This window comes from Anser cygnoides, chromosome 15, assembly GCF_040182565.1.
Source record: "Anser cygnoides isolate HZ-2024a breed goose chromosome 15, Taihu_goose_T2T_genome, whole genome shotgun sequence".
Lineage (NCBI taxonomy): Eukaryota > Metazoa > Chordata > Aves > Anseriformes > Anatidae > Anser > Anser cygnoides.
The window spans coordinates 11,092,631-11,108,884 of record NC_089887.1 but is presented as its reverse complement, the minus strand read 5'-3'; the positions used below and the strand labels follow the sequence as shown (position 1 = coordinate 11,108,884).

The following is a 16,254-nucleotide window of genomic DNA, read 5'->3' as shown; positions in this document are numbered from 1 at the left end:
ATTATCTAAAGCATCCTGTGTCAAGGAATTCTAAGCTCAATTGTGTGTTGTATCAAAAACCACCATTATTTTAAACTACTGGCTATGATCTTTATGCAATGTCTTCAGTTCTTATATTGGCTAAGTAATTGTTCCTTCTTAATAGCATAAACATGTTAGAGAACCATAAAAATCATTTGACATCTTCCCTCAGTTCTCTTTTGCTCTTTTCCAGGCGCGCAAATCCTTTTATAGTATCTGTTTCCATCCCTAATTATACTTTGCACTCACCTCTAACTTTTCAAATGTACCATATCTTCTTTTGAAGTTATGGGGAAAAGAAGAATAAGTGGACAGAATACCAGCTAACATCAGAAGTGTACAGCACTTTTAAGATGCAGGTGCACTACTGATTTACATACCAACATATTTCTTGTGCTATTCTTTACGCCATTGATATGCCTTTCCCACTGAAGAGGCAGATTTGATAGCACTAGGGTGCAGAAAATTGGAAATTTATATTCCTATGAAACAAGATAAACATGGGAGGAGCATATCCCTTAGTTTCAGAATTCAGCTTACGCCTAGAACACAGACAGAAACCTTCTTACTTGTAATTAAGGTAGGTCTGGGGATTTCTGACAATGTAACGAGCTCTTCGTCCAACAGAATGAGAAGTTTTATCAAGGGACTCCTCAAAACTGGCATGCATGATATCCCGAACTACTTGCCATGGAACAAAGGGTCCTTTTACCTACGAAGAACAAAAATGTTCAGAGTTAAACTTCAGCTTTTATGTACACAAATGATGTTTAGAACCAGGAAGAACTCCTAGGACCAATGAAATGTGTGTTCAACACACAGACCCTTTAAATAGAGGTCCTATTAAATACCTTTGCATTTAGCACGTGACTAGCAATTCGGCACAGCATGAGCAAGCTGTCTTCTTGCACTGTCCAGGTGACACGCAGACGTGTCATTCTCTGCAGGGCACTCTGGTCAGCTTCGTCATGGTAGCGGAGCCTTTTGCTTTTCTCTACAGAAGTTTCTTCTAACAAATCCAGAAAAAGACAGTTATCTCAGCACTACATATTATGATGAATTCAAACTCTTATCACAAACATTATAAATGCTAATGTGCAACTTTAAGGAGCAAAAGCCCAAATTAGAGACTTAGTGGGCTAAATACACTGTCCTTGCTTTGGAAAACATGGCTTAAATCAATGAAAAACTGGGTTAAAAAATCCACAAAGAGAATTTGACTGGACGTAACTCAAGTTCTTTCCAGTATTATGTTTCTGTAAGATGTAGTACAGCCAGGCTATTCACTATGACACACAGCAAGAGAAGTGCAGTGTAACCAACAGTGAAGCATCAGATGTGTCAAATGTATTTTAATGATTATTTAATCTGTAGAAAAACTGAAAACACTAGAGACTATGCATTCAACCAGGTGTATGCATGGTAAATGGTTATAATGTACAACTTGAAAAATGCTGTAACACCAAGCAGGCGCTTTCAACAGAAGAACGGTTATCTTTTTTCCTCAAATGTCATTGTTTTAATTTACACTGCATTTTTCTTGGGACTAAGTGCTGCATGAGAATAGGAAACAGAGCAGCTTGCCTTTGAAAGATATCCAAGGAGCAAGCCTGAAACATTGCAACTGTATTTTATATTTAAGAAGTTCAAACCAATGTTTGTTGTGAGTAAAAGCACAATGCAGCAAGAATTTTCAAGAAGGAAAAGGTGCTCACTGTGGCTAGTGTGAAAAGCAAGCAACTAGGTTTTAGTTCCCACCAATAGCTACTCAGCCAATTCAGAAGACAACAGATGCTTCTCTACTGTTGCTGTTTGATTTATTATCTTAGCCTTGTGAAGATTAAAGTAAGAGATGAAGTCTGATAGGAAGAAATTTTGTTAACTACAATCTTAATGCTTTGTTTCTTTCCTTTTGTGCTGCTTTGTCAGCTCTGTTTCTGTCATTCAAAAGCAGAAGGAAAAAAAAATCAGGGGAACTTGTCACATACTCATACTACCTCAGACACAAAAAGGAGCAGTCTAGATATGCACAAACATGCAGTGGATTACAGAAAGTTTATCTGTCTGGATGTGAAACCCTCAGGGGATGAGGAGGATTATGGGGCCAGGAACAACTTCCAAAGTTGAGCTTGTGAGAATGAAAGCACAAAAACAGAGAAGGAACTAGGTGACAGCAGTTGAGGAAGTAAAATGCATTAATACCTTGCTCAGGAATGAGCAAACAAGCACTTTAGATAGAAAACTGACTACCTACAGATTCTTCATGGTCTGATGCTCTAAGCCAGCTATCAAAAAGGTAATGGTGAATTGCAATGAGTTGATCTGGCCCAGGCACAATTTGACTTTCTTTTGTTTATACAGTAGTACAACCATGATGGACACACAGGTAACAGCTGCAGCATGCTCCTGTTTTCCACCAGAGCTGGAATACAGCCCCAGAACATCTGGGCTTTTTCACCAAAAGAGGCAACCCAACAAGATGACTAATAACATTCCATTTCCCACACTGTGTCAGTCACATCAGCTTCTCTAAAGCAAACTACAGTAGGTATATGCATTAAAAAGAATGCTTCTTCTTCCTGATGTGTGCTAGTTACTTACCTTTCTTTTTCTTCTTTATTGCCTTCCCAGTATCCTTCTTAAGCCTCTTCCTCTTTTGGCTTTTTCCACCTCTCACTCGTTTGGCTCGATCCTGGGATGTTTCTTTACTTATTTCAATACATTCCTCCTTTTGGACAAGAGACTTAGATCCTGCCTTTGCTTCTCCCAAAATATTAATTTTGTTACCTAAGATGACACATTTACAGAAGTGGATCTTTATAGCAATTATATTCTACAATATTAAGATATAAAAAGCAAATGCCAGTTTCAGTGTATTAAGAGAGAAGGTCTCTCCAACTTGCCTTTTGTTGGTCAGTGTGGCAGTTCATGCCACTTCTCAGCAGCTTACATAGAATAAAATCCTACATAAATTTGGAATTATCAAGTAATTATTAAGTCTAAAGTACAGTGCAAAAACACAAGGAAACTGAACTGAGGTTTTATATTCAACATGAAGCACTTCCTCTGCCTTAACTTAGATGCTAGGCTATGCAATTTTAACAGCGCCTTAATGAGGATTCATTACAGTGAGCTTTTTATAACTTAGGAATTTAAATCAAGCTAGACTTGGCAAAAATGGTTCAACAGTTTCAGCATTACAAGTGTTTAATGTTGCACATTCTTCTCAATTTAATAGTTATGTAAAAGGCAAGCTCCTTTTAATTTATCAAATTGAGTTTATAAAGATGTAGAATGAATTATTTGTAACAAGGCCTTTAACCTTAAAGTCATCTAGATGCTACAAAACAGGCTAGGGATGAAGAAAACCAGAAGTCTGAAGGTGCAATAAGACCGTTTGCAAACGGACGCCTTTATCTAGCTGTATTTACATATAAAGTATACAGAACAACTTGACTGCAGAGCAACTACAGCCTAACATGCAGTTAAAGTACAAAAGTATGAAAACCCTTAACAAAAAAAAAAAAAACAACACAAAAACAAAGCAGCAAGGAGTTTCCCACTTTTAGGAAAGATCAAAAGGTAAAGTTTGGATCCAATTAAACAAGTGGCAAACCACCGAAAGGCAGAAAAAACATCACTCACAAATTGCTTTAGAAAATAAGGTTAGTATTCTACCCTACATTGGTATAAACCAGATCTCTGATACTACTACGGCCTTGTTAGAAAGATAGGGGACCTAAAATCCTAGTCATAAGAGACACTGGGTACTTCTGGACTTTTTGCAAACTGCACATCAGAAATTAAAAAGGATAAAAAATATTGCTCCAGATATCCAACAAATAGGAAAGGAAATTATTTACTTTTCAATTACAATGCCTCAGAAGCATCCTAGGTCAGGTACAAGATTAACCCATGTAATCAATATGGGATTTGACAAAGACAGTACCAGCCATAAAACAGTCACAGCCCCCACCAGCACCATCACCTTACCTCCAGTACTAAGTGGAAGAGGGTGTTTTGTTAAGAAGGTTTGGAGTCTCATCGTCAGTCCGTTTTCAGAAACTGAATTTTCCTAGAACAGAATTTTCAAACAAGTGATATGCAAAAGGAGTGCACCACTTTTAACATTACAATAAGGATATCCTTTGAGTAGTGTCAGAAATAAGCTTTCAGTATGAACAACAGGAAGATCCCTAGCTACAATGAAGAATTCATTTATCTTATTACTACTACGTATTTGAATGGCTGTTAAGCTTTTCTTAATTTATACTGGCATGACCACTAGATTATTAAAGTTAGAATTTCATCAATTCCCTTCAAGTTTAAGAAGTCATAACTGGAAAGGAAATACTCGATTCTTTCATTGCTAAGAGAGGTTGAGTAGAAATTCCTGTAACAAATTGTTTTTTCGAAGTGTTTTACATTCCATAGGAAATTCTAAAAAGCACAAAACCAAAATGCAAATACAGACATGGGTAGATGCCTTCTACACTGTATTCTATCCATCTTAAATCTGAGCCTAAACTTATTGTAACATATTAAAAGTTTTTCCATTCCCAACAAAACTCGTTTATCCTGTGTGGAATTCATCGTCAACAGAAGTTGGTTAGAGAAGAACAGCAGAGAGCCCAGACTGAAGAACTGCAGGAGGTTCTGTTAATGCTGAACAACTAGGTGACAGAACAGCAAATGAAAGCAAAATGATCTTGCCTGAGGGGAAAAAAACAAGGAAAACTTTAATTTTACATATATGCTGATAGGCTCAAATTTGACCACTACTTACAATAGGGTAATTATGGCCAGTTCTGTGAAAGCACCTGTTCAATAGTTGGTAATGGCCAAAAAGCCAATAAAATGTTAAGAATTCTTAGGAAAGGAGAGCAACACAATGCAGATATAAAAACCCAGCACTGGCCACAGCTTGAACAAAGTATGTGATTCCATTTCCACCTTAAAAGGGATACAGAAGAACTAGACGAGCTTAAAAAAATGGCAATAAGAAAGAATAAAGACAGAACAGGTTCTATGCTAGCAATAGTTAAGTAATCTAGCAGATGCCAGTTTTTAAAATGAGATGCTAATAGGAAACATTAGAGATACTCAGAAAATCACAAGTGAAATAGAAAGGGTAACAGAGAATACTACTTTTCACAGCTTCCCTTACTACAATTATTAGGGGAACTTAGGGCCATTAAAAGGAAGGAGTGACACATAATAGTGGGGCTTTGAAACTCTGCTACATGAAGTTGTAGATACTAAAGATTTACATGTGTACAAAAAATAATTATACAAACTAATGCTAGATGAAAATGGTAAGACATCTCAGAGGGACCCTGACAGGCTTGAGAGGTGGGCCTGTGCAAACCTCGTGAAGTTCCACAAGGCCAAGTGCAAGATCCTGCACCTGGGTCGAGGCAATCCCAAACATCAGTACAGACTGGGCAATGAATGGGTAGAGAACTGCCCTGCAGAAAAGGATGTTTGGGTACTGGTAGATGAAAAAACTTGACATGAGCTGGCAGTGTGCACTTGCAACCCAGAAAGACACCTGTATCCTGGGCCACATCAAAAGTACGGTGGCCAGCAGGGCAAGGGAGAGGATTCTCCCCATCTACTGTCCTCTCATGAGACCCCACCTGGAGCCCTGCGTTCAGCTCTGTGGCCCCAGCACAAGAGACAGGGATCTGTTAGAGAGCAGGTCCAGCAGAGGCCACAGGGATGATCAGAGGGCTGGAGCTCTTCTCCAGTGAAGAGAGACTGAGAGTTGGGGTTGTTCAGCCTGGAGAAGAGAAGGCTCCAGGGAGACCTTACTGCAGCCTTCCAATACTTAAAGGGCTCCTACAAGAAAGACAGGGAGAGACTCTTTACCAGGGTGTGTAGTGACAGGACAAGAGGTAATAGTTTTAAACCGAAAGAAGGAAGAGTTAGATTTAGATTAGATATAAGGAAGAAAATCGTTACTGTAAGGGTGCTTAGATACTGGAACAGGTTACCTACCTGTGGTAGGTAGGAAGCTGTGGATGCCCCATCCTTGGACGTGTTCAAGGATTGGATGTAGCTCTGAACAACCTGATCTAGTGGAAGGCATCCCTGCCCATGGATGTGGGGTTGTATCTAGACGATCTTTAAAGGTCCCTTCCAACCCAAACCATTCTATGCTTTTATGATTTTTAAATTATTTTTTTTTAAACTTTGTGCATTTCCTTATTCTAGGTGTTTCAGTATTCATCTGACAATATGAAGTACCACTAAGGAATCTAAGTTTCTTGCTTAACAAAGTATTTCTCCTTTGGTCGAATGTACTATCAAATTCAGTTCCAATAAAATTTATGTCCAACTCTTTGATTCACTTCAGTAACAAGATTTACTACATTTGCCATCCATTTCTTTCCAGTGATGCAAAGCCTTACTAAGAGAGGATTGAGAAAGCATGCAAGCAGCAACATTTTGCAGTCAGTATCTCAATCCTTAAGAATACAAAAATCTGCACAAGTCATCACTTTATACAAGTTTAAAGATACCTTGCTAGTCTTATTGATGATGTAGCTTGTCCAGATCCAATTGCGTTTTAAATGCCCATAAAAGCTGGAATCCAGACCTGCAGCACCTAACCCATCCCCAGGGATCGTTCCATTGTCAACCACTTCTCGGCTGCCTCTAAGAGAAAGAGTGAAAAAATGTACATTTATTATTTTATAAAAGCAGCTGAGAAAGCAATCCCTAAGTTACATGTGTGCAATGTGCAGAACTCTCCCCTTACCCTCCCAGTTTAGATAGAGCTGGGAAAGACGAAGAGAAAAAGAGGAACTCCCTTCCTTAACCCTGATGCAGACGCAGAGTAACAACAAGGCTCTTCCATTAGGTTGTAGTGCCAGATATTTAATGACCAAGCTTTCAGTTTTAAGATTATACCCAAAGCAACTTCATTATTGTTAATTAAGTTCCAATGATCATGTTAAACACTGTTCTCATTATTATTCCTACAACAGAACTAGAGAAAATACTTGCTCAGATGAGAAACTTTCTCACGGCAACTGTGGGGAAAGTTTTCCATGGGGACTAAAGGCCACCATAAACACTACATTTTTCACACTGACTGTCAAGGACTGATCTCTCCAGCTAACAAAATACATTAAAACCTTGTTTAAATACACATACAAACAGCAAAAAAAACAAAACAAAACAAAACAAAACAACAACACCAAAAAACAATGCATGTGAGATTCTCTCTCTGGAAGGAAAAACAAAACCAGAAACTGGAATTTGGTTTCCTCAAATATATACTCCATTATTTATTTATTTTTAGATAACTTTGTGTATCTATCAGTAATACTGAAAATAACACTGTTTAATAAAACAGAATAGAGTATTGACAACAAAACTAAACCATAGTGCACAACAGTATAAAAAGTATAACTGCTATTCTGCAAGGCTGTCACAGTATCCTGGCTGTAATTAGGCAGATGATGTATTTCAGGCTTCTGTATTTCATCAGTGTACAAATACCATATTGGGAATTGATCTGTAAGCAATATGTAAGAAACTGCAACACAGAAAGGACAGAATTCAGAATGTGATACTTGAGAGTTTCTGAAGCTGTGTGGTACTTGAGATGCCATGCTATAAAGCACAGGAGAGTCCTTAATTTTTTCCCCTTGCGTTAACTGTACTTATGAAGCATTCCTTCCTTCTCAGTTTCACTTTCCTCAAGACTCTTGCACCACACATCTGTGCTACTTTGGAAGGAAATCTGAACCTGGTTTTCCCATTCTGCTAGAATAAATACCCACTTGATAGGCAAGGTGCTTGTAGAATTGATACATAACTATGATTCTTCTTAATCAGAAAGGTTCTGAATTAAAAACAAAAAACAAAACAAAACAAAAACCAACCATGAAATGCTCGCCTTCACTGCATTTGCTGTTGAGTGACATTCTCAAAACCAGAACAGTTCTTTTTACCCACTCAATTCATTCCACAAAACAAGCATGAAGCAGACATACGTGGTATATTCCAACATCGCACACTTTCGTTCCAGATTGTGTTTATCCACTGCTGATTCTTGTTCCATTTCTACATCTAGTGCAGTCTCCTCCCCTTGAAGATTACTTCTCTTTGAACGAGGATAGCGGACAACTCCTAGACATACAAATGGTTTTGACCATCAGGTTGAAAAGTTAGACTTCAACTCATTTCAATCTACCCTGCTATGGGAAACTACTGCTCTCACTGACTTACCAAATAGTACTAAAAAGATTCTTTTATCTATCTGACCACAGAAATACAGAATAGTTTTGTCTGGGCTTTCAGTAGCAAACTTTTCTAATTTTTTTTTCTTAAATGTATACTTGTTGCAGCTGTATATCCTATTTAAAAATACAAACGGACCAAACAAAAAAAATAAACTCAAAAAAAAAGGGGTGCAAAAATCCTTTAAATTCCACATCTCAGCTAACGGGAGCTATCTGTTGGAAAGTTTAACAACACGTTTTTAAGGAAGAGAGAGATCTGCTTGAATTGAGAGGACTATGACAAAAATACTAGTAACTATTCTCAAAGTATTCTCAAAGAGGTTTTTTTCATAGCTGGATTGAAATCTACCAGGGCTATTACACATATTGATACGTCTAATGGGACAGAAAGGATTTTTCCTTTAATACAGTTCTGAAAATGTCAAATATATAGTTCTGTTTCTTAGATCTCAACTTCACATAATTACAAGGACAAAACTCCTAGGTTTTTTTTTTTTTTCCATGCATAAAGAGACCAGCCAACAGAACAAAAGGCGAGCAATTACATACACAGAGCTTGCCTCAAGTTTTAGGAAAGGGAGGAATTATGGTATTAACAGAATGAACAGTAAAGGTGATAAGAACGTACAATTATATCATACCCAATGGTGTATTAAGGCAGACACACTGCAAATCAAACCAGAAGTTTTCCACATCCTGCATGGTATTCAGAACATATAAGCGCCTCTCAAATGGGCGGCTACTTTGTGCCAAGTTATAGTGGGGGTCACAGATAGTGGTATCTACAATCACAGCATTTCTCTTCATATACACAAACACCTGTCAAATATAGTACGTTTCAGGCTGGTAGAAAGAAATCATTGAAATTGCATAATTTACAAGACTCAAAATCTAATCTATTTTAGGAACGATTAGCATTTTCTCAGTCTTTGCTGTTTTGAGCCAGTATGTAAGCCAAATATTGCTTAGAGACACCAACATCCACCATGTTGCATTGTATTCCCAAACTTCCTTTGCCAGAGATGCAGAAATTTAATTTTCAGATTTAGAACAGTTTCTTTCCCCAACTTGTGCATAGGACTATTCCAAGTTTCCACAGAGAATGACTACTTCCTACAAGCTCTCGTTCAAGATTAGGCCCCTCTTTAGGGGCCTAATTATCTATCTTCTGCTCGTAAAGTATATGTTGCTGTTGCTGCCTTCTCCTTTGCATGTGCTCTCAATTTACAAAAAGTCGTGTAAGAATGTCTCTATTTCATTATGATTAGTGACTTAATTCTGTCTGTTAGACATCCAAAGCCTAACACCTTAATAAATGAGTATATGGCATACTCATTTTTCACAAAGTCTGCAAACTCACAGGTCATTATTGTGTGCAACTTCCAGCATTATACACTTGAGTACTCTCTTTCCAGAGAAAGGCAAAAATTCCAGAGAAAAATAACTTATTATATGACAGCTGGAACAGGAGGTTTGCATATGTCTGCAACATCAGTATTTTATTAAACTACTTAAGGTAATTACGACCCCCCCAAATTTGCATTTGTATCACTGGAACAAATAACACGAAGAACAATGGTTAAGTTTTCAAAGAATTACCTGGTCTTTGTCTTGAAATTTCTCTGTTGGACCAAATTGTATCAGTCCCATATAACACAATCTTTGAAGGTTTTCTACCACTGAAAAGATGTACCTCCTGCAGTAATGTTAGAAACAATACAATTAGCGTTCACGAAAGCAGTAACAATGATACCAGAAAACATGCCATTTTCATACAGCAACCTGAAGTTTCAGAAAACCAGCTGCTTTTTTTAAATATTGGGTTTTAGAATTTCTCAAGTGTCTGACTTGTTAGTCCATAGAAAATAACTAAAATCCCAAAGCTGCAAGGTTTCTTTCCTCAAATCACATACATAATATTTTAGCTAATTATTAACAAAATTTTGCTAGCAAAGAACATAATTAGCTAAAAATACTTTATGTACAAAAGAGTTGAACAAGGTCAGAACACCAGCAGATCTGCAGACAATTTCTTATTATGAGAAGACATTCGTAACAAAACATGACTACTAAATATGGGCTGATAAACCTTCACGTGTCCATACAACTATAAGGATCCTTGTCCAGTTCTTTAAAGTTGTAAGGTTCAGAACTACCTGCTCCAAGAAACTGCTTTCAGAGCTTGGCATAGCAAAAAGTGCATAATTTCCCATGATGTTTATCTACTTCAATGGCAAAACTCTGGAAGTTTCAGGAAGCTTTTGAGATCACACTTCTGAGACAGAGAGAGAGTTTGTGAAAAATCCAGCTTTGCTCACATTTAACTTCATTAAGATCTAAGTTTTTCTGTGCAATTACATGGGAATTTATACAATTTTTTTATTTTATTTATTTTTTTTTTTTTTTGCATTTTATACCTTCAGTCCAATCTCGATTTCTAAACCTTCTAGATGAGGAATGGCAAACAATGGCAGACATGCCAGTGTGAGCACATACACAGAAACTGAATGTTATGTATGAGAGGCAGGAGTTAGGTAATGTGTCACCTCCTGAAAGATTTATGAAGGACAGCATCATTTAGACTCTATTAAATTTTGAATTTAGCAGCAGCCAGGAGTGTGTTTTGAACAAAAGTAACATCCTGCTGATGAGTTATGAAGGACAGAGCCTCCCAGTTCTCAAACGCTGCCTGACAGCATGCATGAATATCATTTATTAGTTTCTTATTACCTTCTATTTGGGAGAGAAAAATACAGTTTGGCACATTATCCTTACAAGATTGATGATCCTTGTCTTCAGTAACAAAGTTCTCTTTGACACAAACAGAAAATAACTGAGAAAACAGTCAGCCACTGTTGTTTCCTCCCTAGAGCCATTTACTTTGACTCATCTACTTACCTTTTGTAGAGAAGCTGCTGTCGGACTGACCTTGGAAGAAATCTGATCAGTGTGTGCTTTTGTAGTGGATCATTTAAAAACTCTTCAAGACCATCCACCTAGAATTATTTATAAGTTAATCAAAACGTGAAATATAACTGTCCTTTAAAGTACTGAGCTTTGGTATTACTACTGTCTACTGAAATATTTTTAAGCAAAAGTTATTGCTTTTGTAAAATGGTTAAACATTAATCGTGTTAATCAGGCAGGAGATTCACTGAGATTATAAAAAGCTCTTTGCAAAATATAAGCTTTATAATTCGCAGTATTATAGGGCTATACATTTTTCTCAGCGTGGCTGAGCATGCAACTAGCTTTTCTGTACAAGAAACTATGATGAAATAAAGTTTCTACTCTCTAATGGCTAGTTTTGTTAAAAAAGACTAAGGTGGTATTTGTTACTGCTTATAAGTCCAGTTGAACTATCAGACTTTAAATTAAACCAAATATGAAGGAATAATAATAATAAAAAAAGCACTATACCTTGTAGCTCACTTGTACTATTTGAACAAAGAGTGAGAGAGGCAAACAGAGGAGAATGTCACTAACAAGAGCCCATCCAAATCCAAACTCTCTGTGAACTGGCAGAGGAGGGACATAGCGCATCCACGACGTATCATCCACATACACTAGGAACAAGATAAGTGGCTTAGATTCAGATTAAGACAGGACAAACTCAATACTTACACTAGTCATTTTACTGCGAGTGTTCAAGCAGAACATATCTGGCAGTTCATCATTTGGATGCCTGAAAATCTAACATGACCTGAAAATTACCTATCTTGCTGACTTTCAGTCTTTTTTGAAGTGGACGCTTACATTTTTCAGTGTTGGTGAGGACACTTGAAAAGCATATTTAAACCTATTACAATAAGTTTGCTCTTCTTCCTTTGCTTACACAGACATTTTAGAGGATGTCTGAAAGCTACAAATGTAACAAATTCCCATGTTCTGAAGTGCGAAGATATTACTTACACTACCCCATAAGACTTTATTTTTTTTTTTACCAAGATAATCTGCTCGAAGACTTAACTATCCTTAAACTATATTTAAATAAATAAATAAATATGGATATCCAATCCAATTCTTTTTCTACACCCAATAGCATGGAGAACAGTTGATCAATTAACTATAACATTGTCTTCATTTTGGAAGATATGCATTCTGTCCCCCTTAGTACAACTTTTTTGTATAAGAAATAGAAGGTGGCAACATTACGTTATTTATTTTAAGCACTAGTTATGCAACTAGGGCTTTGGTGCAGACCTATCCCTAAGAAGATTAAATCTAAACCGTTTCTTCCAATTTACTCAAGACAATTTGGAATTCAAATCCTGCTCTCCAAATTACTAGCAAACCTTCCACTTATCATCATCCCCAATTTGAGCATATTTTGGTTAATTATCTAAGACATTAAGAAAAAATATTAATTATGATTGGGCTCAGAATAAAGGTCCTATATGATATCCTTTTCAATTTGAGAACAAGCCATTAATAATCTCTCAGTACTTTTTTCAAGCATTTGTGTTCCTACCTTAGTGTGTTTTCATTGAAATCATATTATCAAACAGTTACGGAAATATTACACTGAACCATAGCAAAGCCTCTAGTAAAGCCAGGATGTGCCAATTCTTACCTGTTTGATTAGACAACTCCACTTCAGTGTCGCGTGTAGAGGTTTCATTTGTCACAGCTTCAATAATGTGTATGCTCCCATCTGTCTGGGCTTCGAGGACAGCAGTGTTCACATTTGGCTCTTGCTTGCTGCCTTTTTTCTCACCATCACTACCTCCTTTTCGGTCTGCTCCATTTAAAGGGTGTCCATAAATTAAATACCAAAGGAACATGTGGACCATTCTTAAACGGGGCATTTTGGGAAGAAAGCCAAGAGAACGCCCAAGTCCTGGAACTGGGAGGAAAGATAAAGTATCAAACAGAAATAAAAAGTGGTTTAAAACAGGAAAAAAAAAAGCTATCTCTGCAAAACTGATGTGAAAAAAAATGGGAGGAAAGGTGGGCCAATGAAGGTAAATATAAGTTACACATTAGTGAAGAAGTAGAGAATGGGAATACTCCAGTTTGCAATTTAAAAAAAAAGCTAAGAAACCATTGGATAGTAGTCCCTAGCTGAGATTGCTTCTAATATAAGGCATTTCTATAAAATAAGAAAAAAACAACCACTTATATCTTATGAGAGCCCAACATCTGAAAGTGATCATTAATAATAAATGGAAATGTGAAAGATGACAGAAAAAAGAGTTGGATGTACCTGTAACAGGGTGATAGTTTTTTAGCTCTGTTATGCCCATTTTTTCATCATTTTTTCCTGTCCGACTATTATTTTCATCTTTACATGAACTTTCTTGTGTTTCTCCTGACTCAGGAACTGCATCTTGTCCCAGGTTTTCCTCTTCGGCATGGTCCTGGGATGTTGGTGTCTGCGGAATTTTAACCCTGTATTGAAACCATACAAGACTTTGGTAAAAACAAGTAAGATTATGATTGCTTATAAGTTGAACAGAGATGGCATCACTGGGACTGGTAATTAAAGGAAATGCAAGTCTCTTTGCAAAAGGACGATGGCCTTGAACACTTGTTCCCATCAAATGATACTGAATATTTTGATGGAAAAAGAGGTACTTTTATGATCTTTTTTTTTTGAAAAGATAAGCTGGGTATTGAAATTTAATATGCACAACCCTATTCTCTCCTGATATAGGATTTCTTTCTTATATTAATCTTTTCAGACATAAGGTGCAGAAAATCCTGAAAGAAACAGTGGGAATTTCTTACTCATTCATCTCAACAATTCCCATTATTTCTCTGTCTGCAGCTAAAGAGAATCCTAAGTTTCCTCTAAATATTGCACCAAGATTACAGGGCTAACTTGGCCTTAAATCCACTACTAACCAAAAGACAGAAAATTAAGAAGCTTAGTGCTGCCCATAAGTAAGCCTCATTCTCTGTGAATTGGCAAAGCTCTTTAATTACTGCTGTTCTAAACTAGCTGGATGTGATACCATGTGAAGACAGTGACTGAAATGCGAAGCAAAACGAGCATGGAGAAGTCAAGACCTTGAAGCTAATGCTTAAAGTTCAAGGGATCAGAATTCAATTCCTCCTCTTTCCTGTCTTTGGAAGATACTAAGCACCTCACTTCATCTTTGAGCTTTGATTTCTCTGCTGTTAGAGAGGAGGCTAATTTTTCTTTGGCTTAATTTGCATTTATTTCCTCTGCATACTTTTGCATGTACTAGACATAATAAGCCAGATTCCCCACCAGATCATCATTGTAACTTGCCTGCTTGCTGTGCTTGAATTGGAGATTCGGAAACGCACCTGCTCGATGGCACTTTTTACAAGTGGATCATTAGGACTCACGGAAGGATGAACAACAAACTCTACCTGTTAAAAGCAGAAGAAAATAAACGAGGTATTTATGGAAATATCAACTCTTAATCAGCTGCATAAATTATCAGAGGTTTAGCCAGTAGCCTCAATGGATGAACACTATAAAGTTTTATTAATTCACAGAATATTAACAACTTTGGGGTGAAAGACCAATTAGCTTATACTAAGCAAGACACCAGATTGTTTGGTCTCTATACCAATAAAAACTCAGTGTCATTTGCACAAACGTCTTTTTTTTTTTTTTTTTTTAAATCTGAAACATTTGGAAAACACAAACTTGCAAATATTAAGCTGAAAGGGATTAATAAAAAGCAGTACCTCGGAAAGCCAAACTAATAGATATTATTGCTAAAAGTATGCACATAATTCAGATTAGCAAGATTTCATGTGTAATCTACAGTAATTGTGCAGAAGGTGATTTTCAATGAATTGTTTCTCTCCCTGCTTTTGACATTTCACACTAGAGTTACAATGACAAGTGTGAGCTTTACAACTACAGACTACAAACATTTAAGCTACAGACATTTTACTTTCATAAACCCCAGTAACAGTGGATTTTTGTTAAAAATACAAGGTAGATCACATTCTATAAGTCTCAATTCAGAAGCTAACTTATCATTTCTCATACACTCTCTGCTTTCAAAATGAGATTAAATAGAATCGTGCTGTAGCCTGACAGTGCAGGGAGAGACAAACAACAAAACCTCTCAGACGGGAGATTCAGAGACTGATCTAGGGACTATTCCTTGGTTTCACGATTATCTGCAGTACAATAATTGAAAGTAACCAGAAACCTGGTTTTCACAGTAGCTCAGTTTGGGACATGTAATTTATAGGCAGCTTGACTGAGGGTTCTGCTACAAAAAGTAAAGTCCTCCCTATATTTCAGTACAAAGGCCCAAAATATTTTGATAAACCAGAAGGTTGTGAAAAAAGACGTTTCTGTTGCCAGGGTTTGAGCAGACACCTTTTTACTAATGCCGTCTTGGATGACCGTAGTACGATAGAGTCTGAGGAGTCCTTCTCGTGAAAGCTTCTGGACCAATCGGATGATAGACTTTTTGCAACATTTAGTGGAGACACCTTCTTGCTTCTCTTGATCCATGACCATTTTCTGAAGCCTACAAGATGCAAAAAAACCCTGCATTTTAGCCCAGAAACGCTCCAAACTGCCTAAGCAGTTTGCTTGAGGGAGTGGGGCAAATGGATTTTTCCCTACTTACAGCAATTGCTGCTCATTTTTCCCTTTTTCTGTAGATAACTAGAAACTTAGCCTTACATTTCAGCTGTATTTTCTCTGTTATCAAGTGCACCATTTTCAGGAGAACACTGCTGCTCTTATGTCAGCCTCCCTAAGGTGAAGAAAACCTACAGCTTTTCATGATGGGTGCAGTTTATATTTCCATTTGTGAGTTCCATTAAGATTGAGGTAGAAAGAGGTTACTTTGCAGTGTTCAGAGCTCAGAAACTACACATGCACTCACAATGCAGATACACATTTCCTATTACTTGAAGCAAGCTCATTTCTTCCCTTGTAGTAGTCTGCAGGAGCACATTCAAAGCCTGCTCTCTATATGCCCATTTTCATACACTTCTTCACAAATGCTCCAGGCCCTATTTCTGGAGAGTG

At 37.1% G+C, this 16,254-nt stretch overlaps 1 protein-coding gene across 5 annotated transcripts in view; it reads right to left on the bottom strand.

Moving 5' to 3' along the window:
• The window catches only part of GTF3C1 (general transcription factor IIIC subunit 1), a 47,302-nt gene that overhangs the window by 16,764 nt on the left and 14,284 nt on the right, over positions 1 to 16,254 (bottom strand). For all 5 annotated transcript variants that reach the window (XM_048063929.2, XM_048063932.2, XM_066977486.1 and 2 more), the window contains 14 exons: positions 15,592 to 15,745; positions 14,515 to 14,618; positions 13,483 to 13,667; positions 12,850 to 13,122; positions 11,697 to 11,842; positions 11,175 to 11,272; positions 9,876 to 9,972; positions 8,918 to 9,095; positions 8,028 to 8,163; positions 6,546 to 6,681; positions 4,015 to 4,096; positions 2,623 to 2,808; positions 873 to 1,030; positions 591 to 733 (listed from right to left, as the gene is read on the bottom strand). In XM_048063929.2, coding sequence (XP_047919886.2) covers positions 591 to 733; positions 873 to 1,030; positions 2,623 to 2,808; positions 4,015 to 4,096; positions 6,546 to 6,681; positions 8,028 to 8,163; positions 8,918 to 9,095; positions 9,876 to 9,972; positions 11,175 to 11,272; positions 11,697 to 11,842; positions 12,850 to 13,122; positions 13,483 to 13,667; positions 14,515 to 14,618; positions 15,592 to 15,745 — 2,076 coding nt within the window. The remainder of the gene's footprint in view (positions 1 to 590; positions 734 to 872; positions 1,031 to 2,622; positions 2,809 to 4,014; positions 4,097 to 6,545; positions 6,682 to 8,027; positions 8,164 to 8,917; positions 9,096 to 9,875; positions 9,973 to 11,174; positions 11,273 to 11,696; positions 11,843 to 12,849; positions 13,123 to 13,482; positions 13,668 to 14,514; positions 14,619 to 15,591; positions 15,746 to 16,254) is intronic.